We start from the raw sequence: 23,978 nt of genomic DNA, 5'->3' as shown, positions 1-23,978 counted from the left end.
AACAACCACCTCTTCACAGTTCATAAAGCTTACTGGACACCCCAGAAACTATAGAAAATGGGAAGTCAAGAAATTAAGAAGTGTCCAAAATGTGGAGAAGAAAGAGCAAATGAGGTGCACATGTTTTGGAGTTGCCCGTAATACATTCGTTTTGGCAGATAGTAGGTAAGACTATTTCAAATATTATGGGATTTGAAATAAAATTAACGATGGTGGCTTTAATATTTGGGATACTTCCAAGGGATTTAACCGGTGGTTTTTAACAAAAAAACATAGAGCATTGTTCTTCACTCTAGTACTGCTGGCTCGGAGAGAGCTGTGCATTAAATGGATTTCAGCGGGCTCTCCAACAGAAGAAGAGTGGATACATTCCATTCAGAGGGTATTGAAGTTGGATCAAGCTGGCACAAATTGGAAAAAAAACATTTTCTGGGAAATTTTGGATAAGTGGGTGGAGAGAAGTTCTTCTGTATAGATTTAAAAACTTTGGTCAGGGGTTTAACATAATTTAAGGAAATGCATTAAAATGTGTTGATATTTAAATTTTTGGTTTCCCCTCTACACATATGTCGGTCATGTTGCAGGGCGCGGGTGTAGTTCTATCTTTCATTTTTGTGCTGTCTGGTCCAATGTTTATAACATATGCTATAAATTGACCCCAATGGTTGGGGACGACATCAGAGTATTTCCATCTAAGAATCAAGATTGGGGTTGGTCCCATCACAACGAAGACGAAGGGGTGGTTTTCCGGAGTCCTAGGGCATTCCAACTCTCCGTAAGGAGTGACCGGAATCCCCCCGAAACATCTGGCTATCTGCGATGGACGGAAGTCTTCCATCCTTGAATTGAAAGCACATTTAAAGATAAATGTGGACTAAAAAAAAAAAATTATTATCAGTTTGCATGAATTAGCAAGATAATGTTGAATGAGAACTGTCTTCTGGGTTGAGTTTAACTTTAGCAAAACTTGGGTTTATATTAGTCTTAAATGATTGAAAGAATGCCAACTTTCGATTACTTGTATGATGCAAACATTTTGGGCTGTGACTATTTGGAACCTGCAATCTCTACACATGAATGTGAGTATTCACTTTTGAGAATTAATTGATGACCAGGTGACAACTGTAAACCATCTCAATGAATTGTTTGTCCTGCCAGAAGCATGTATTGGAAAATGAAGGTAACTGTAAACTGTATAACTTACAATCTAAATAAAGGTGTATGTATAACTGTATATAATGTTTGCTAGGAATATGTAGGTGCGAAAAGAATATGAACTTCCTTTTTTAAATCATAAGCCCTCCTTTTCCAATTTAGTGTCAAGATCTGGATTGGGGAGAGTACTGTGTTTGTGGCCCAGAAATCCTTTAGGTAAACCCTGGGTGTCTACATGTAGCCACCAATGCGAAACAGTGGCAGAATGCAAAATAACAGAGCCCCTAAATATTTTGTCTAGAGATCCCATAGAGTTTTACCTAGGCTTCTATCTAACAGCATATGGGCAGAGACGGGTGTCCCCTGCAGAGAGGGCCCTCTGTGTTGCAGGGGCATATGTCCCCGACAGCACAGCCAGAGTTATAGAAAAATACTTTTTTTAGAAACGTCTTCACCCAAAGTTTGTAAAAAGCTCATAAGCAAAGCAAGAGCATCACCCCACCTACTTCTCAAGTAAAAATCCAAAGCACAAAAATGTTTTTTTGTTATACAGTTATGCAAGCTATTAGTCTGACAATCTGTTCAAACCCAGGTAACTTTTAAAATTATTCCTATCATGAAAACAAATTGTTAATAATTCAGCCTGATAATTATAAGAAGATTCTCTTTCTGCACCCCACTACTTATTTAATTTCAGCCACACAGCTCTGACATGTCTCCGGGTCTGCTCTTCAGCAGAATCTACCACCTCTAAGTTATTCCCCACAACATGCTATATGGTCCAACAGACTAGGTACTCGGACCAATCGTTGTTCTTCAATTAGGGGCAAGACCGTGTGCTTCATCTAATAAGGTCTTCAAAAATATTTGAAGAACTCTGCCATCTTCTCCACCTCTAAGTCTTCATGAACATTTCACTTGGATGGCATTACTCTCTGATTCATCATCCACTTCCCAGTTTGGGTGGCGGGGGGGTCTAAATTAAGGTCTGGGACTTTGTATGTTAATCCACTAGGCTTATCGAGACGATGTTTGTTCTCCAGCACTACACTACACTGCTGTCATCCTTCCCTCTCTTCATCTCTTCCATCTTCCCTCCATCCTTTCCATAATCATTGCTGCCACGGCCATCTCTGTGACACTATTCCATAGCCCATGGTGCTCCTGAAAGGCTGATGGGGCCAACAATGGGCCCCTATAGGAGTACAAGCTCATCCCTATTGACCAAGTGCCCACGATAACCATGCAGGGCTGCTGATTTACTTTCAGTTTTTTAGAATCACATGGTTATAATCTTACGCCCATCTCTGGCAGTACAACCAATTCCCTGTGTGCACTGTAGTGCCTTTCACCATTTATTGGGAGGCCAAGATGAACGTTTTATATTAGTCACCACGTTTGCTTTTATTTTTCCGTATGCCACCTCCTCTCAAGACCAGCAATTGTAACAGTAGTACACAGCAAGCGATGCTTTTATGAGCATGGGCATTCTGAGCTGCCTTCTCCAGGTGAAGGGGGCTGACTGCAACATGGTTAATAATTGCAACCTACAAAAGAAGAATTCAAAATGCTTGTACACATGATGAAACTTGGCTACACTGTGTCATTGCTAGGGAAGGTAAATTTCTTCCCTAAATGTATCTTTCTGATAAAGAATAATTCCCTTAGTTTTCTCTCCCTAAGCTCCTTACTTTGAAACAATATAACTATTATATTCAGCAGTCTTAGATGCACTCCTGCCATGGTCTAATCCCACTGCATTCCTTTGTTTTTCCTCTGTTGATTGGAGTTAATATTATACTCAACACCCTGTGTTTGTGGTTCTCTATTAAATCCACATTACATCACCTTTTGTTTTATGTTTATTTTGTGATGCGAAAATCTTTCAAATTGACCCAAATTCTGTTGGCACATTGCACTAATGCATTGTACTATTTTCTAGGTTTAGGTCCACTGACCTAATGTTTCCAATGCTGAAATACATGCAAAGAGTGAGCTTTACCACCGCCCTCAGGAGAATGACTCTCATCTCATGCTGTTGGCTGTTTGGTGCATCGTTCCACCTCCTATGGAGTGCAGCTATAGACACGGCTTTTTGGTAACGCGCAGTGTGTATCCGCTCTGGTCACAGTACAGCAGTGTCAGGCTGATACAGGCCTAGGTTTCTTGGGTCCCACAGTTCTTTAACATTGCTTTAAAAGAAGCCCACTTTACTAGATGACATCACATGCACAGTTTTATGATGTTTGGTATGAATTGACACGAGAGAGAGTGTGTGTGTGTGTGTGTGTGTGGAAACCTTACAGTTACAGTGCGGGCGTCCTGTGTTGTAACTGTTGTGTAAGTGATGATTGAACTTCGGTGTTGTAACTGCTCTCTTTGCTTATGAGGAAACGTTGCACGTACTGCTGTTTCACATGCTATTTCTGACCTTTGTGTTTCAAGCACCTTTCATCCGTCACCTCTGCCTTTACTATACCCGTTCTGAGTTTAGAAATCGGGTACTGCTGCTGCCAGCGCCGGGCCTGTGCTTGTTGTGTTTGTGAAACTTAATAAATATAATCTTTTCACGACGTAAAAGTAATAACGTTTGGCATTGGCAAAACGTGTTAGTTCCCGCTACCCTCCTCTTGTGTGGGTAGATTGTTAAACATTTAGTGCTCCTTCACAAAGTTTTGGCGCACATAAATAGAGTTTATAGTAGATTTGTAGAAAAAAAACAGATCGGGAGGCAGAAATGCCCTGATACTAATTCACGGAATGTGGTTTGCTGAAGCCAAAATAATTTACGTGGTGATACCGCCCCCCTGTGGTTTGACTGAGCGCAGGCGTAGTCGCGTAATGGTCGAATAATCAATGGCTCCAAATAAGTGTTTTTTTGGGTATCTAACACTGGGTATGGATTACAGGAGGATGGATTAGTGTTTGCTATTTACAGTTCTTTAAAGCCCTGAATGTAGGAAAACGTATTGTGAGAATGCCAGTTACACTCGGCTGTATTTTTATTGAAGCACCCAGTAGGTCCTTCTAAAGCACCAGTGCTTTAAAGATGTGATAACATTTTAAGCTTCTGCTCACAATAACTGAACTATAAAAGTTGGTCTTTTCCGTAGAAATATGCTCACCCTTCGGTTTTTCGCTGCCTCGAATCTCTGGTCAAATGTTCTGTTGCAGGGCTGTAGTAAGGCTCCCAGGACTGTACATTAGTTTCATTTTTTCAGTTTATCAATAGTCATATCAGTGAAGTTAGGGAAAAAAACAACAAAAGAAGGCCTGTCAAACTGGGGAAAAGCATGCTCAAAGTCCGAATGAGAGATAGTCAAATCACCCCATCTTGTACCATGCTGCAACCAGGGCTATCCAGAGTGGATCTAGTCAAATCACCCCATCTTGTACCATGCTACAACCAGGGCTATCCAAAGTGGATCTAGTCAAATCAACCCATCTTGTACCATGCTACAACCAGGGCCGTCCAAATTGGATCTAGTCAAATCAACCCATCTTGTACCATGCTACAACCAGGGCCGTCCAAAGTGGATCTAGTCAAATCAACCCATCTTGTACCATGCTACAACCAGGGCCGTCCAAAGTGGATCTAGTCAAATCAACCCATCTTGTACAATGCTACAACCAGGGCCGTCCAAAGTGGATCTAGTCAAATCAACCCATCTTGTACCATGCTACAACCAGGGCCGTCCAAAGTGGATCTAGTCATATCAACCCATCTTGTACCATGCTACAACCAGGGCCGTCCAAAGTGGATCTAGTCAAATCAACCCATCTTGTACCATGCTACAACCAGGGCTATCCAGAGTGGATCTAGTCAAATCAACCCATCTTGTACCATGCTACAACCAGAGCCATCCAAAATGGATGTGTCTTGCTAAAGCAGAAATTTAGCAAAAGAGTTTTCACCCGATTCTAGTGATTATTAAAAGTACCTAAAATAGCAGTATCACACAAGCAAAAAATGGTGTTTCATGCTACAGTTTTGAATCCTAAGGTAGCATGCAATGTAAAATACAATACTACATCCTTATTCTCATGAAAATTTACCTTAACTTAAAACTTCCGATTGTTGTCTCTTTATGTTCCCATCTTCTGCATGCCTCCTCTCTCTGAGCACAGCCAACTTTGTCACTTGCATGTTCACCTTAATCCCGCGTTGTATTCTGCAAATGTCCAGCACATTAACTTAAAAATAACAATTTCTCCCTTAAAAGTCAGACCCCTTAAGAGATTCGCCTGTGTGCTGGAACTGTCAGCTAGGCACCGGGGATCTTGCGCATATGCTTTTCTCCTGTTCTTCATTAAAGGATTATTGGGGGAGAGTATTTGATTGCATTTCCCATGTCTTTAAGATAAAACCTGTACAGGAATTTGTGTACGTTATTCTGGGGGCACTGGACCCACAACTGACATCTGACCAAGATCGCCAATTGATGGACTTAATGTTAACAATGGCATGTAAAGTGATTCTTTGCAAATGGAAAAATGCGTCAGAAGTGAGCTTTAAAATCTGGCAGGAGTGGTTATCTTTCCTGAGGGGATCAAGTAATCCGGCGCTTCAGGCTTCTGCCTGGAGCCCCTCAAACAAAAAGCTCTGGAGGTCATTGGATGCATCCTCCTTTCATTATGACCCACCCTGAGGGGATACTTTGTTTGTTCCCTCTGGGTGGGGTTGTGATTGGGTGCAGCATCTTTGATCCAACGTGTCCCGGGGCGCTGCGCGCCACGTAGGAGGCAATGTACTAGATTATATTGGTAATTGATGATGCGAGCTGGACTGGGGTTTTATTCTTCATTTTTTGTTTTGTCATTCATTTGTATTTTTGTATTTGTACATATGACATGATTGTACTGATTTTGGTGCACGGAAGAGTTATTGTATTGTTTCTTGTTTCTTGTTCTTCAATAAAAAATATTTGAAATCAAAAAAAAGTCAGACCCCTGTAAGCTAACAATACATATTCTCCTGTAGCTCATCTATTAATACTGCCAACCATTTGGATGAATTCACCACCCCTCCCCGCTAAAGATGATACCTAACTCCTATTAATTTAATTTACCATATAGAAGCTGAAGTAAATGCATGGAACAGTTTCCTTAAAAGCACAAGACAATAACCATTAATAAAAATAAAACACTAACCTTGGGTTTGGATGCAGCCTTGCATGAAATGCTTTACTGGGTTATCAGGAGTAGTAAGAACATAATAAATTACATTATGACTCAATATATAACCCTACTAGCCCATACTAATATAAATACCATAGCATTCAGCAGTCAGCCAGCCAATTGTAGCTCATATAGACTGCCTAATAATTTCCTTACACTGGATGACGCTCTCACACAAGACAAAACTGCTTTGAGGCATGTTCATCATCCATTACTGTACCAGTCCACAGCAAAAAACCACTCATCACCAACTGAACAAGCATAGACTAACTGAAGGGATCTGCCTCATGCAGCTGAGCAATGGAGGACTTTAATTTAGTCCACCGCTACAGGTCCCAACAACTACACTATGACCACTTCTTGACCTCTCACCATGGCAATCAGATATGCAATGATATTACCAATGTCCATCCCTTCCGATCTTTCCATCATGTCTTCCTCTTACCTGTACCTGCTCAGGACTATAAACTTTACACTTCTACAGTCATCATACTGCTATGCAGTGGGCCCTGTAACACAATATACTAACCCAGTGGTCATCTTGCACAACATGGAACTACTTCCCACATGAGATTAAAGCCAAGACAACACACTTCCAGCCATACACCCTACAAGGTGTAGCATGCTACCTATATAGGCAAGCACCTCAGCGCACCACGTAGGGGTAGTACGCACTATATAAATGTTGTAGTACAATAATCTAACCATCAAGATCCAAACAAAAAGTCAAAAACCATCCCAGTGTGTCATAGCGAGCATCACTGCTGTGGCAAGAAAGGGACGCTAGGATCCTGGGGAGACACCGACTGGCCACCAGGACACCGACCGCATTTCCTGTAAAGGTTTGCAGATGAGCAGGAAGTAAGGGAGCAGAGGGCACTGTAGGGAATGGTACAACAGAAGGACCGCACATGGTTAGAAGTAGCTGAACAAGAGAGGGAACTTAAATAAAGTGCCACGAAGACACTGATATGTCAGTGTTATCAGTCATCATCTGCGAAGCTGGCACTACAGTCCTAGAAAATAAATCACAAACCACAAGGCCCCTGTGTTGAATGTTGTGTTTAATGTAGTCCTTTATTCCCCACGAAACAATCCCCTTCTGGGCAAACACTGGGTGGGGCTTATGTCTTTGAAAGGAATCCCATGGAGTCACTGCTGATGCCATTCAGGGACCTGTGGAAGCAGGCGCCATTGAAACCTACTACTATGACTTGTCGTTTGAGACTAGCAGTGTATGCTTACCCACCGCCCAACCGTCAGCACCTTGATAAAGGTGGGCCACCAAATTGGGAACCCAAATTAAGCTGTGTTAAAATGTCTGAAAATTACGAAATTATAAATATATTTGTAAAATACAACTGTGCAAATGATTTGCTCATCTGTGTGCCATGGTTAAGGGACTGAAATATTGTATAAATTCTTTCTTTCCCCAAACAGTCTTCTTCTTTCTCACTCCTAATCCAACCCCTTACCCCATCACTGCCCATCTAAATTCACATCCATTTAATACAATTTGAAGAAGTTAAATTTTTATGTTTTGCTAAGCTACACTTGCAGCATCTAAGTCTCTCTTAACTGTTTTCATTGACCAAATCTTCTGGCTACTTCAGTTAAAAGGTCACTTGAGATAAAGGTACGTGTTTTACTCGGTGTAAGTGAACTAGTTTGACACTAACCGAAAGCCTCATTACCATGGCCTAATGGTATTGATACTCAACTTCATTTGGCATTCCCTTTGACATTCTGGCTCTCTCCGTATGATAGTTGCCCACCTGTAACATGTTGTAGGCATTCCTTGTGACGTTGACACCCCTTGCTCTGTGTTGTGCCCTTCTTTGTAACATCTTGCCAGATTCTGAACATAATAGAGGTCCATTCTGGCCATGATATATTGTGACCGTTCTTGATAATCACCTGACTATCCATTGCATTGCAGCCAATCTTTGCCTTTTTGTGGCCATTTTTACAAAATCCTGGTTTTCTTAGCAACAAAATAGACATTCAAAGTATTCGATGGTCATGAATGGGCATGGAAAACAGAATCTGTCTATGTGTGTCAGATATACACATGAATGCTAGTTGAAATGACAAGTGTGACGACCAAAAATGCACTTATTGAAAATGAGAGTCTAGTGGGTTTGGACAAAACACATTGTTTTAAAATAAAATAGCAGGTATATGTTGTAGGAATTGACCTTATTTATGCGAAATGAAAATTTGGTCTGCAATTTCATGTTTTTTTAAATGGTAAGCTCATATCTTGGGCAAAATGAATGTATTCCTGAAATGTATTTAGTACTGAGTAATACATTATAAGATACTGGTTGCTGATTTTGGTTTGTTGGTACCAGAGAGAAATGACTGCTGGGTCTTTTATTCCTGGTGTGTGTGGAAGCGTATTCTAATATATATATTGATAAGGCATTTAGTGATATTTTCACTACTGCTTCGTGATGCTTCAGCATGTAAGATTGATGTACTTTGTCCACATTTTTTAGTTTTTTGTAATTGGCAGTTGCAATGCTGCTTGAACTATACTGAGATTGTGAGATTTGTGTACCTTTTTGACTTTTTCTCCCTCCTTTACCTTCCACATATAGTATTAATCATAATAAATGACTGAGTATCTGCTCTTAAACAAGACCGGATTTAACAATGAATTAAGGGAGTGCTGCATACATTTTGTGTTTTTATTTTGGTGTATTTCTTTGTTGATTGACTGATGACACATTCGTAAGCATCAAATGACATCCAGCAGTGCTCTTTGGATGTAATTGGACCTGTAGTCATAGAAATATACATTTGTATTTGAAATCAAGCAACAAAAAGGGGAAAAAGAAAAGGTAAATGGGTAGGCGGTGTCTGGGGTAGAAAACATGAAAGAAACAAAATTTGAGTGTTGTCTTGGCACTGTTAGGATACATGGGATAATCTGATGCGGCCTGGCTTCCAAGTCTCCATTTTTAGTTTCATAAAGATTTGGGACCTTTTGCATCTTAAACGTTTTCATTTCTTGTTTTTAACGCATCTTTAATGTTTGATACGAGGGTCTCTACTATTTCAGTACAGATGGCTTGGGTGCAGTGTTTTGACATCTGGTTCTTCTAAAGACGCTTCTGCTTCCATCATGTTCCCTGATGTAGCTGATGGTTCACTGTCCTGTGTTCTGCGTTTTGGGTCAAATGATATTAGGTGTGTTTGTGTTCTCCTTTGTCCATGTCTCATGTCCTCCAGGTGTGAGTCGGATCGCCTTGGGTATGCTCTGGACCTCTAAAGTCTCTTAATTTTTTTCTTTTAGTAGTATTATTTCCCACTATTAAGCATACACCAGACAGTTAGCAATACCAAATGTAGAGAACTACTAAGTGTACATCGTTAACTCTACTCCGTGTGATGAATAGCTTTTTCCTCTTTTATTTTGGGACAGTCGGTTTTGATTCTTGCAAGCCTTTGCTTAGAGCTTGCTGAAGAACCGCCAGATTAGGGTATTTCATTTCAGAGTATGCAATGGGGTCGGACTGGTTTCGTACTCCTGAGGTTTGGCCATTTTTGGTTGCTGCTCTTCCTGCACTTGGTGGCAGTGAAGTAATTTTTTTTCATTCTTTTTAATAAATTTTAATCAGCACAAACTGAGGCACACGGCAAACCCACCAACAGTACCTCCAATACCGTGGCTGGGATGTGAATGTGTCCAGAAATTCTCTCCACAGCGAAGTATTCCAAGCAAGAGGCATAGCTCACTCCTCACACAGGTGCCCTTAGTATATTGGCTGGTGTTTATATGAGCTCACCACATTGTCCTGCCTCAGAGGCTCTGCTACAGGCCACAGTTGTTATTCCAGGCCTTTGTCGCCACAAGAACGGCCGACATCTGGTCTGTCATGACCAGTCCCACCACTCATCTAACTAGTGGCTACAACAGTCTTGAGCTAGTCAATATGCTCAAGTGCTGCTCATGCCCATATTGCATTCTGCCCCAGTCAAGAGATCGGGGTTAAATCCATCGTTCTTTTGCTCACTATGCCACCTCAGTTTGGACCCAGCCATATGCAACTCAGTCTTAACCCTGCTTCTCATTGGAACAGTCCAGCCCAAACTGCCGGCCGAGTCCCCCCTGGATCGGAAATAAGCATCCTAGAACCAGTTTTGGGGTATATCAGCCAGGCTAGCTTGAATCCAGTGGCACAGCTAGCAAGGGATCCACGTCTGGGCATACCCATCCCACTTAGGGCGAAAGTGCTGAGGCAACAAATGAGGGACGGAATGCTGAAAAAATCAAACAGTCTCCCCCAGTCAAGAGATCTGGGTTAAATCCATCATTCTCAAGGTCCCTGAAGAATCTATGTCACGATATTCCGTCTTTAGTGTTTTATTGTTTTTAGCTCCCCTGAACCAATGGGCCAATGGGGCACTTTCAGATGATGTACTTTCCTGCAAAGTTTAAAATGATGTTTTTATCTCGATGAAAATGTATATTCAATTGTATGGTCCTTACATTTGCAGAAAGATAAAGAACATATCATTTGAAGATTACCACAAAATCTGGTCTGAAATTGCAACATCGCAAACAGCGGAAGATATAAGAAATCCCGGTAAGTTTCGAGTGTCATAAATGACACATTTTGTTCTAACAAGTCTGGCAGTTCAGCACAAGGTGCCATTGGCTGCCATTAAATTGTAAATTTCCTGCTACCCTAATAATATGTCACTCCTATTAGACAAAGAAAAGAACATTAGGTTTAACACATATTTTCTGGTAAGTGTTGTCAAGGGCTTCAGTGTGGTGCATGTCTGCTTCTGGAGTATAGAGGGAAGTGTCATATAAAGTGAGCACTGATGTTGTTCATTCAAAGCATGGTTTAACCCCCCCCCCTATTTTGGGCTGCCGGATGTCCTAACTAGTGAGAGGGCTAGGGCAGTTCTAGTTTACCACCTCAGACAGGGACAAACTGGCACTGGCACTTTAAAGGAAAGCGCGGCTTTCGGATGGAGATTTAGCAGCAATTGTTGGCATGTCTAAAATAATTACAGAATGGAAGGGAGCACTACACAATAGCATGACTTCGTAATCTCGGGTAATTCTGGAGACTCTTAAAAGTAAACAGTGCCAGAAAGCGACACCAAGCCCGGTTAAAAAACGAAAAGTTATTATCAGAAGAACTTTCATTTAATAATATGGCCATTATTGCACATATGTACATGATTCCTACACAAATAATAAACCCTACAACACGCGCCAGCGTAATTTGAACAATGCATCTGCAGTGATGCATCTAGATAGTAACAGGTGGGTGAGGAATTGGAACACTGACACCCCCTTATTTTCCTGTGTAAAAATATACATATAAACAAAACACCCAGGTTGAGAGACAATCAGTAAAACTACAGGAGAAACCTGATTTAGAGCCCGATCACGAGTTTGGCGGTGTGGAAGCGGAACCGCCCCGCTCCCACACTTCCAAACCCATATACACATCTCCCACCAAATTACGGCTTTTACAGTCACTGCTGGGCAGTTCTTTGGTGGTCCCACGGTGGTGCCTATGAAATAGGCACCGCAATGGGAACGTCAAAGGCAGTACCTACAGGGCATGGACTGGGAAAGTCCATGCCGTGCAGGTACTGGGATGCACGCACACAGGGGGGCACATGTTTGGCCCCGAGGCAACATGGGGCCCCATAGGGTCCCCTTCATTTCCTGTCTGTCACGGTTTTCATGGAGTAGGAACTGCAATGAAAACCGCGGTGGAAAGGAAATATGCTTGGCAGGAGCGCTGCTGTCCCACCAAGCATATTGGGGGCTCAAGACAGCCATGCCACAGCCTGGGATCTCTGATCCCTGGCGGTTGTGGCAGTGCAACAGCAGTCCAACTGCTCAAGCTGTAATAGAGCGGTCGGGCCGCTGCCGCTGCTGCGGTGCCTGCACCGACATTGCGGCTACAGCAGTCCATAGGACCGCCATACTCGTAATCAGGGCCTTAGTCACGTTGTCCCTAACTTTGCTTAATGATGTGTTCATACTTCTGGCTCTTGAAAGTGTTGATAGATTTTAGTACAGGATTTTATGTTGATTAAACAGTATGTATGATGTCTCCCTCTTCCTCCTTACTCCATACTCCTCCACCCCTACAGGCCTGTGTATTGTTTCTTCTTTCTCTTCACACACCCAGGGCATTAAATTGTGCATGTCCAGTTAATGACATGCCCAAGCTCTATCAAGTTAAGGATAGCACTGATAGAGACCCTTTTAAAAGTTGTTTTTTAATAAATACCGATTAATTGTACTGGGTAAAAACACTGATTGATTTCTCTACGATGAATCTATAACCTGTAAGGTATCCATGCCAGCGATACAATCCTTGTTTACATTTTACATTGTAGTTCTTTTTCCATTCCTTAAGAGCATTTGATGTTTTCAAGATGGGTTTCTGTAGTTTTTGTTATGCATCATATGACTATTTATAGTCCACACTTTGAGCTGAATCGCCTCCAGCTCTCAGAGTGATTTCAGGTTAGGTGTGGGTATTTATGATGGCACATGATTGACAGCCCTGAAGTTGAGGAATACGGCAGTTGGAGGTTCTGACAGTGCCTGTCAGTGGGTCATAGAGGTGTGCAGACTAAAGGCACATCCAATCCTTGGCTTCTCGGAAGACAGTCTCAAGTGATACTCCTTTATGGACCAGTGGTAACTGTGGGACAGTGAGAGACTGCAGGGGCATGAGGTGTGAAGGGGAGGATGGGACACTCCGAAGAGCACACCCCTTCTAGAGACCTTAGTAATGTTTAATTCTAGGTCTTATGTTTTCAAACATCTGTGATTCTAATTAGCTAGGGATGTGTTGGTGCTGCAGTTTACACCGGGAAAGTTGCAGCACAGAATCAGGCATGATGAAAAAGCTAGATAATTATTCACATCTTGTGCTGCTTTGCTCTGGTTTGCATGATATCCGGGCAGATTACCAGGAAACGCCTTTTTCTCTGATCAAATCCAAGCACTGACACTGGTCCTCCAGGTTCTGGCACATTGCTATTTTGTAACAGAGCAGTACAGGCCCACTTGCTTAACAAAATGAAAGCGGGCACCTGATAACACTACCTATTCATATCCACTCCTCTTCCCCCTGCTTTACACCTCTTGTTTCTCTGTCTCTCCTCCCTCTTCTCCTCCTAGCAGAGGACTCCCTTACTCCATTCCTTTTCTATTTAACCCCTTCTCTCACCAACTTCCTACACTCATTCTTCTCTCAGTTGTCTCCATTGCCCTCACTATCCCTTCCTCTCCACTCACACCCCAACATCAACTCTGCCATCTAACCCAATTGTTTCCTTTGTCTTCTCTACATTTCAACTCACTAGTGACTCTCACGCACACACAAACACTAAACAAAACAACATCCCTACATGCAGCACAACAGACTCATCTCATCACAACCTTAGCTTGGCCGTTATCCCCTCATCACGATGTAGGCCTACCATAAGTAACACCAGTGCATACCTAAACTTCCCAGGCAACAAAAAGCGAACTAATATGGGAACCTTCAGCCAGTCAGCATGGCTCCCACGTATGCTGCTAACTCCCACAAATCAACCAATGCCATACCCACCAAACACTGAGACTAACCCAAACTCTGACAAAATCACATCTATATCAGGAATATATAAGCCTAAAATATAAACAGAGTGATCAAGCATACCCCCACCATAAATTGGAACTAATTTCTTAAGGTGGATATTAATTGCCAAACTCACCAACACCAAACCAGGTAAAAAGTAAGTACAGCATCCAAAGCCCACACCCTGCCCCCTGTAGTAAACTCTCCCACAAAATGTTCAGTGACTCCAAGGAGCTCCACCTCACTCACAACCTATCACACAAGACTTCTTTTTACACCCACCCATCCCTTGTCTGCTGCTCAGAAGTTGGATGAAGACTACTTTATGTTGCCAGCCTTAAACAACAGCCCAAACATCTACACACACACTAGCAACCAACATAGTCCCCTTCAACCTTAACCACGCCCAGTATATAGCCACGATCACCCCTTGGACAAAGATGAAAACGTGTTCTCCTTCCCTTCCATTCCATCACTGAAACAGAGAAGTACAAAATGTTCATCCTCCAAGGTCACCAAAAAACACACAAAGCTTCTCACTCCAAATACTTTGAACCGACAAACCTGAGAGCTCCAGCTCTTCATACTTCAAGGCTGGCCAGTAAATACTTTATGTGCACTCTCAGACCTCTTCTCCCACAACTCATTTTAACCTAAATCCGAAAAATAGCCATCTCAAACTCCTAAGGCTGAAAGACCAAACACACCACCACCGGCACCAAACACATCTCAATCCTGACACACAAATCAACATAGCAGCTAGAGACAAATGTCCCCTTAACCATTCCAAAGCTCCCTTTTCTATCTATACAAACATTACCTACCCTACCAATAACTCCACACTAACCTCACCACACAGCAAATTCCATCTTCAGGATGACCCTCTACATATGTCTCGCCATCCCAAAAGCGGACCATCTTCCTTGAGACCATACATCTCATTAATAAATAACAGCCACAGCTGTTTCAAAGCTGGATCCATTGGACACCCAGAAAAAACAACACCACTATAAATATCACATACTCATGAATAGTATGACTTTTTTCAAACATAACCATACACACCAATCATCCAACCCTTCATCATCTTAAACACAGTCCCACATTTCTTGACTGTTGAATATCCTCTACTCCCTCATTTTCTCTCCTGCCCAAGCTCCACTCTCTCTCTACTCCTCCTTTATCACACCCACCCTACCAGCACCTGCCTTATATCGAACCACAAACACATAATACACAGAAACTCACCAACACAAGCAAAATACTAAAAGCTGCTATCCATTTCTGAGTGAATTCCTCACAGTCTTCCCTACAGTGGTCTAATTCCAAAATACCCATTATACCAAACATAATTAGATGCCAGTACGTCACCAGCCCTGAATAAATATCTTAATTCTTTGGGGAACCACATACATTCTCCACCACTTCAGTAAAAGTGAAATAAACCACAATCTATATGAACCTCAATACCCACTCTGTCTCGAAACACCAAACTAACATATTTGACCTCCTCTAAGAAAACATTGATCTTGTGTACTTAACAGAAGCCTGGCTCACAGGTGACTGTACTCACACTCTTCACAAAGAAATCCCTAAACCATAGAAAATTATCTTCCAAATTGAGCCAAACCAGAGAGGAGGAGAAAAAGAATGGTCCATAAGTACACATCTCTGACCACCTCAACTTTCTGGTCACCCCTCAACTTCCAGATGCAGCTCAAGATTCAGGTCCTCATATCTATTAGGACCTCTGTTCTGGAACTCTCTTCTAGCTGAAATATGTCATTGACTTCTTTCAGGTCTGCTCACAAATATCACTTCATGTTGAAAGAATTCTAATCACCAACTGCACTACATACTTCTCATCACAAACCACTAGCTATTTTAAATATGCGTAGTTCAAATCTGCAGTTTGTATTGTCTAGTTTACTTTAACTACGAATTACCCACTGACCCAAGAACCTCATTTACATGTCCCTGTCATAAGAACTGCTTATGTGTTATGTAATTCTTGCTATCTACTTGTACTATGTACTTTTTGAAATACTTCTCTGATGCTTGTGTGCTGATGCTTACATAAATAAATAAACATATATGCTAGCCAATGTATCACCGCAGCTTGAGAAGCCTTTCTTCTCAAGTTTTCCACTTCAAGAACTGCCCCATCTCCTCTTCTATTCAGACTATCCTCCTACAATCTTAAACTCACAGAAACACTCACATACTCCAGGCCAACATCCTCATGCACTCAAGTCTCACAAGGTCACTTCAATATCTGGTTTGCCAAGCAAGGAGTACTTACAAAATACTCTTTCATGACCAACGTACAAATCATGCCCCTGGGACAACTGATCAATGTACTGGAAACAAACTTCTGTAATTTTCATCTCCAGCAACCTACTAACAGCAGCTCCAGCCATCCCACTACCATGGGACTACCACTTCCTCAATGACCCTAATGACCTTTTCCCAACCCAAAATTCATTCCTTATTTGGATGCAGGAAATGAACAACACGGACCTGCCCCCCTTCTCCACCATACCAAGCAATCCTAAAACAGATATTCCAGACAATACTCAGCCCTACCAACTTATTAAAATTCATCAACAAATGGCTATGTGCAACCCGTCCCAGACCTCTGAAGGCCCTTGCAGTCCTCTCTAAAGAATGCTCCAAGTGGTTTTCACTCTCCCTCTCCAGACTAAAATGGGCCAGCAGTTACTCAAAAGGAAATGCATCCACCAGCCACTCAGGTTAAATTGGACTTCCAGCATATCAGATACTACCCCCAACGGTCATCCATCCTCCATCAGCCCCACCCTGTTCAACGTCTACATGGCCCACTTGCCCCCATCATCAAATCCTTTGGACTCAACATTGTATCTAATGCAGACAACACCAAACTCATCCTATCCCTATCCAACAAACCCAACCCTTCCAAACACACCTTTCAAGAGGGAATAAGCAGTCGCTAAATGGATGAAAAACAGCGGCCTACAACTCAGCACAGACAAAACCGAAGCACTCATCATGGGCCCACACCCCGACGCCTGGAACGACACCTGGTGGTCCCCCGCCCTCCCCCACTGACCGCGCAACCAACCTCGGAATCATCCTGGGCGCCGTACTCAAAATGAACCGCCACAATGGTGCTGTCTCATCATCCTGCTTTCACACCCTCCGGCTCCTATGAAAGATCTTCAAATGGATCCCCCTCGAACACAGATAAACCGTCACTCACGCCCTCATCAGCAGCAGACTTGACTACAGCAACGCTCTTTATGTCGGAATCAACAAGAACCTCACCCCCTCCAGACCGCCTCTGCCAGACCAGGCCTCAACCTACCACGCCACTGCCACATCACCCAACACCTGCGTACACTACATTGGCTCCCCGTCGAGAAGAGAATTACCTTCAAGCTTCTCACTCACGCCCACAAAGCCCTCCACAACACCGGACCTGCATACTTGAACTACCGCCTCTCTTTCCACACACCCCAAAGATCCCTCCGCTCAGCCCAGCTCTCCCTTGCAACAGTGCCTCGCATCAAGAAGACCAGATCAGGAGGTCGCTCCTTCCTGTTCCTAGCGGCCAACGCATGGAACACCCTCCCACTCTACCTCAGACAGACGCCAACACTCTCCAAGTTCATTAAGGACCTCAAGACCTGGCTCTTCGACAGATCGCCGTGAACCACCCAGCGCCTTGAGACCCTCCCGGTTGAGTAGCTGTGCTTAATAAGCCCATGATGGATTGATTGAATGATTGACTGATCAGCTAATCACAGTGTAAAACTACTTTAACCAAATGACCTCTGCCACATTCCCCAAAAGGGTCTATTCATATGATCACTGAGTTTCACCATCCACCATCCTTCTCAAGCAACATACAGACCACACATTTTACAACTAAGGCTTCTGATCTCTACCAGCATGTACTCTGACACCTGACAATCACTCCCTTCCCAAGAAACATAACCCACAGCTCTGGGGCTTACCATCTCACTTAGACATTTAGCAATCTGAAGGCCATATCAGAATTGACTCTGGCCAAGCCAATTCAATTAATCACATTAGCTGGCTCCTCCTTAAAGATGTGTCACCCATAGTACTCAAATGAATCAGACCCTACGTTCCTTTTCCCAACTCTTCTTCTCCCTCTTCACCAAATCCCTTCAAGAATTTAAAGTTCCTGAACAATGCAGAAAAACACAAATGAAACCCATCCTAAATATATCCTTCTCAGTCCCAACCAACCTGACCAGCTGCAGGAGCTATCCATCTCCGGTGTTTCTTTTCTGGCTAAACTCCTTGAATACAGGGACCCTCATTTACGGGGATTTGGTGTAGGGCAGTGCAGCAAGTCAGCTTGCTGCGCTGCCCTATGCCAAAGAGAAGTGGCAGGAATGCATCATACTTATGCAATACAGTGCATTCCTGCCTTTTCCCCCTGCGCTGGCACCGCTTCGACAGCCTAGCGCCAATGCAGGCACCCTTGCACCATGGTGCAAAGGTGCCTGTGTTGTCAGCAAGATTGTTTTTGTGCAGGAAGGGGCCCCTTCCTGCACAGAAACAATCCTATGAGGCGTTTTCCTTTTTCTAGGTGTGTTGCAGAATGGAAGAGGGAAAACAAGGAGAAATAAAGTTATTTCTCCTCTTTACGCCTCACTACGGGAGACGTGAGGTTTCGTTGCTTTCCCAGGTTTACATGTGCTCGTAAATGTGGAAAAGTGTCAAACTCCATCGGTGTTGCGAGGGAAAACCTATTGCAACACCCATGGAATGCCTCCCGAGTGCAGAGTAAGGCAATGCAGCGATTTCCGCTGCCTTGCCTATCTCCATATCTATGAGGCCATTTAAAGCCACACATAGTGGCTTTGCGTGGCCTCATAGATATGATTTAGTAATCTGCGCCGTCGAAGAGTCCCAAAAAGTGACGCTCCGGCGGTGCAAGGGCTTAGTAAATATGCCCCCATAGGTTTAACCACCTGACACAATGCCTGGAATCCCAGCCTTCCCTAGATTCAGCCAAAATGGGGTTCTAACCAGTCAGGAGAATCAACATTTGTTTCAGCATGAAACAGCCTAAAAGCCATTGAGGATACTTTTGGCACAGGGATCCTCATCTGTCGGGGCATATTGGCAAACATGAACACAGTGAAACATCAAAACCTTCCTCAACAGATTGAAAACATTTGGTACGTGAGCTCTTCACTCACCTGGGTCACTTCTCTCCTTTTAGACAGAACTCCGATGTTACACATATCCCCTACTGCTATTAGCACAGCAGAAAAAGTAGGATAGTCCCTCAGGGATCCACTTTGTTGTCACCACTTTTCAATGCCTCAATTATGCAAATAGTGCTGTTTGGGACCGGAAAAATGCTTTGTACATCTGTCCCCATGTTACTTAAATGGTCAAAATCATAGTAGTAACTAAAAGGGAAACCTATTTACCCACTGTTAGACCTATCAGCCCTTTGGCAGTTCCCTCCTCATTTTTTTTTTTTTTTTGTCCCTTCCCCTTCTCATTTTTTTTCTGTCCACTAACTTTTTTGGGTGTTGATGTAGAGGCTCTGGGCGCCTCATCCTCACTACCTGAGGGAGAGGCGCAAGGTGCTTCGCTGAGGAAAAAGGAAGAGGGAGGTTAAATTCCCAAAATGGTGGTTCCAACTGTCACCTCAGCATCTGGGCCATGACTGCCATGAGAGGTTCCGGAACCTTCTGGGCCCCTCTGGCCAGTCAGGCCCCAGGTGATAAATAGAGGTGGCAGGAGGGCGGCCATTTTAGGATTGGGACGAGCTGTGAGGTAGTCAGGAGTAAGGCACCTCTGTGGGGAGGTGGCTGCGCTGGATAGGGGAGTGACAGGTCTTTGGGTCTGCGCGTCTCCAGAGTCAGCTGATACCACCCCCCATCTTCTGACCGGTCCCTGAACACAGCCAAAGACTTTGGGGGTCATCATTTTCAAGAGCCTCCGAGTAGTCAGAAATCCTGAAGGTCTGGACCTAGGGGAAAATCGCCATCTGGACCTACCTTTCTCTCACCCCTGTCGTGGCCTGGGATTAACTAGTTGAATTGGCCCTAACGACTGTCCACTGACTCTGACTACAGGAGAGGGGCCCGGGGCCTATCGCGTAGAGGTAGGCTGGCTTTCCCATCGGCTCTGGGGTGAACCTTGCCCCCTTAATTCCAGCTCCCCCAGCAGGAGTCCTGGCCTGGAGTACTCACCGCCGCGGCCCCGGGGTTAAGAGATTGCCTGGGGACTCCGTGGTGTGGGCCTGCGAGCAGCCGCCGCGTCACCCAGTTGAGGAGAAGCTGTAGTGGGGAAGTATCGGGACTCCGTGGTGTGGGTCTGCAAGCAGCCGCCGTCTTTCACACAGCTGAGGTGAAATTGCAGTCCGGAAGCCGGGGACGTGACAGGCCGTGAGGCTGCCTCCCTGGTATCACGTGTGAGGGGCCGAAGCGCCGCCCTATTGTCGACGAAAGAGATTCAAGGCCGCGCCCCCACAAGCCGCGCTGCTTCTGGTGGCTGCGGGCGCGCCTCCCAAAGGACGCGGAGTAGATCAAGTCGGCGCCTGGCCTGCGGAGACTTCCAGGGAGTTAGACCAGCGGACTGTTGGAAGCGGAGGAGCCCCACCAGTCAGGTAGCCCTCGGGGAGGTGGTCTGTGGGTGTGCCCTGTGACTCGTTCCCCCCCCCCTGTAAAGAGATCTTCTTGGTCGCGTGGGGAGCCTCGTCGGACTGGAGGAAGTGAACTCCATCTCAGGACTCGCTGAACTTCTTGAGGGGAGAACACCGTGGATAAACAGTAAGCCGGGCCTATAAGGCGGGGGGGGGGGAGAACCCAGGGGAGTTCAGGGGAGTACGCAGTTACGGACAGGTGATGTCCGGTCATACCTAATTGCCGGTCCCTGGGGCAAGCCAGGTCCTAGGATAATAAAGCTGGTACACCAACATAATCACCCATGAGATTGAAGTCGACGTAGTTGAAGCTTAAGAATAGTGTTGGTAATAGCCGTTTCATCCCTACCAACAGCAAGAGTTGATGTAGCATGCCTAAATGTAATGAATTAATGTCTAGTGCTGAAGTAATTAACATGTACACTGCCTAGGGGTCACCGTATGATTGCTAGTCGCAGAGAGAGCCCCTAGCTTAGCGCCTAAAGGTAATAGAGGGATTATTGGTGAACGTAAGGTCCAAACAGTATAGCCGTTAGGGAAACCATCTATCGAAAGAGCATTGTGTAATCTGTGAGGATTTTAATTTTCCCTAAAGAGCCAAGGCGCAAGGTGGAAACTACAGGGAGTGTTTAATTATCTGCTGGGCTAGACTTTGAACAAAAGAACTGTATTGACAGGGAGTATCTAATTACTTGCTGTGCTAGAATTAAATCAAAAGAACTGTATTGACAAAGGAAATGTTTATCCTGAAATGAAATGTTAATCCTGAAATGAAATGTTTATCCTGAAATGAAATGTTATCCTGAAATGAAATGTTTATCCTGAAATGAACTGGAATGTTTAACCTGTGAGGTAATGAAATGTTGAATCTGAAATGTAAAGAAATATTTTGTCCTGAAAGGGGAAATTAAGTATCCCCGTTTGAGAAGACAAGATAAAGAGTTTAAGTAACCTTTAAATTTAACCGGTGTGGTGTCCTTTTTAAGTGGTGTTGCGTTAAATTGTGAGCTGGGTGTGATGCAAGCACAAAGCGCTATGAGGGGATAAAAGCCTGTTGGTCCGAGCCAAGCTACCTTTAGGACGTTAGGTCCAACAAGTTGGTGTCCAGCGGTGGGATCCTGAATCTGTGCTTGCATCCACTCATTAGCAGTTTGGCGCGTGCCACAACCTACACCTGATTGTTTTTACTGGAGTTTTCTCCAGGTGGCCTCCCTAATTGGAATTTTGTTTTCAAAATTGTCCTGTCCTGTGGTGTACTTCCTCTTAAAGGAAAGTTCTCCTATTGGAAACTTCTGTTCTGCAGGGTTGGGTCCCACCTGGTAGGATGGAGTTTGAGTTGGGTAGGCTAGAAGAATATACGGTAACTCAACTAAAAGAATTCTGCCAGGAGAGGGAGGTGTTTTTCAAGCAGGGGGCAACGAAAATAGAACTCCAAACTAGCTTAAGAGCCTGGGTTATGGCCCACCCTAGCGGGAAACGGGAGGAGGGACCAGGATTGGACACCACAGAAGAACCAGAATTACTTTTCCCCCCTGGGAGTGGACACATGGATGCGGGACCTAGTGCAGGACTTAGTGCCCCTTCAAGAGCAGGTAGTAGCGCCTCGGGGGGAAGCCTGTCATCAGCTGACTTAGTTGACAGGAGGGAGGAGAGGCAGTTCAAAATGGAACTGGCCCGGTTGGAGAAAGAGAGGGAGGAGAGGAGGTTCCTCCATGAGCTCCACTTAAAGGAGTTGGAACTCAGAGCCCTACAGTATGGAACCCCCAGCAGTCCCGTTGGTGGCAGCGTATCTAGAGAGATCCCCAGGGAGCCCAGACCATACCTGCCAAAAGATGTAGTTGCCAGCTATGGTGTCGGGGATGACATTGTTAAATGGTTGGCTGCCTATGAGGTCTCCTTATGAGCCCATGGGGTCCCCGAAGCTCAGTGGGGGGGTGGTCTATACAGGTATATGCCTCCGGTGGGGAGGGATGCCCTGTTAGCTTTGGAACAGCAAGATCAGACCAATTACCCCATCATGAAGGTCGCCCTAGTTAGGAAGTTTGGGTTGACTCCTGAGAAATTCAGGCAGAGGTTTCGGGGCAGTCAAAAATTGGCCACCCAGAATTGGGTAGACTTCCTGGACTACGCCAAGAAGGCTTTGGAGGGCTGGGTACAGGGCAGTGAGGTAAAGGACTACGAGGGATTGTATAATCTGATTTTAAAGGAGAACCTCCGCGAGAAAAGTTTTCCGGAGCTGCGTCAACACCTGGTGGACAGCAAGCTAACTAATCATAGGAAGCTTGCAGAGGAGGCGGATATCTGGGCAAGTACCCGGGTATCCTCAAAAGGGACTGGATGGAATTTCCAAGGGGCTGGACAGGGCGCCCCCCAGAAGAAAGAGGGGGGAGACAAAAAGAAGGAGTTCTCTAAAGGCCCCCAAAAGAGTATGCAAGGAAAGGGAGTAGGATTCCCACCTAAGGTTGGTCCCCACAAACCCCCTTATCCTGACCGTGGTCAGCAGCCTAAGGTTGTCCGTTGCTATGAGTGTGGCGAGATTGGGCACTATAAGGGGGATGCCAAGTGTCCCAAGAGACCACACCCTCCCCTTGGAGGAAAGACCCCTGGGGTGGCGAGTGTAGTGCTTGGGGAGGAATTGCCCCTAGACAAGGACTGTGACTGGGCAGGGCTAACCTTAGTGTCCCTAGGGGATTGTGAGATGGTTCCTAAGACCCAGGTGTCCTCGAATACTACTAAGTACAGGCAATGGGTCACCATCAATGCCCAGAGGGTGGAGGCTCTGAGGGACACAGGAGCCAGCATGACTATGGTAAGGAGTCAGCTGGTGTCCCCAGAGCAGGTGGTTCCCAATGTAGTCCACCCGGTTATGATGGCTGACAACCGAGAGGGTCACTATCCGGTGGCCCAGATTCCCTTTGAGTGGGGAGGGGTTGCGGGTCCTCTACGAGTTGCGATAAGCCCTGCCATGCCGGTCGACTGCCTGTTGGGAAATGACCTTGAACACTCGGCGTGGAAGGAGGTCGAGTTCAGGGCCCACATGGGAATGTTGGGGACACCTGAGTGGACGTGTGCCAACACGCGGTCCTTGACTGCCCGAAGAGGGAGTTCACAGAGGTTGGAGCCTGGGACAAAGGCCCAACCAGCTGCCAAAAAGGATAAACGGGGACAGGGGAGGCCTGCCCCGCCATCTGAACCTCAGAAGGTGGATGGGGCGACTGAAGTGGCCCCGGAGTCTACGGAAGGGGAGGTGACTTCCCTGGAGGGCCTACCTACCCCTGCAGACTGGCAGGTGGGGGGAGTACCTACTAGGGAGGAGTTTTGTCGGGCCCAGAAGGAGTGCCCTACCC

At 44.8% G+C, this 23,978-nt stretch overlaps 1 protein-coding gene across 5 annotated transcripts in view; it reads left to right on the top strand.

The window, feature by feature from the left end:
• Window positions 1-23,978, top strand: part of UBE2U (ubiquitin conjugating enzyme E2 U) — a 376,214-nt gene that overhangs the window by 309,789 nt on the left and 42,447 nt on the right. For all 5 annotated transcript variants that reach the window (XM_085602383.1, XM_085602382.1, XM_085602384.1 and 2 more), the window contains one exon: window positions 10,840-10,928. In XM_085602383.1, coding sequence (XP_085458509.1) covers window positions 10,840-10,928 — 89 coding nt within the window. The remainder of the gene's footprint in view (window positions 1-10,839; window positions 10,929-23,978) is intronic.

Source organism: Triturus cristatus, chromosome 4_2 (genome assembly GCF_964204655.1).
Source record: "Triturus cristatus chromosome 4_2, aTriCri1.1, whole genome shotgun sequence".
Lineage (NCBI taxonomy): Eukaryota > Metazoa > Chordata > Amphibia > Caudata > Salamandridae > Triturus > Triturus cristatus.
The sequence above is the reverse complement of the archived record's forward strand: the minus strand, read 5'-3'. Positions and strand labels throughout refer to the sequence as shown.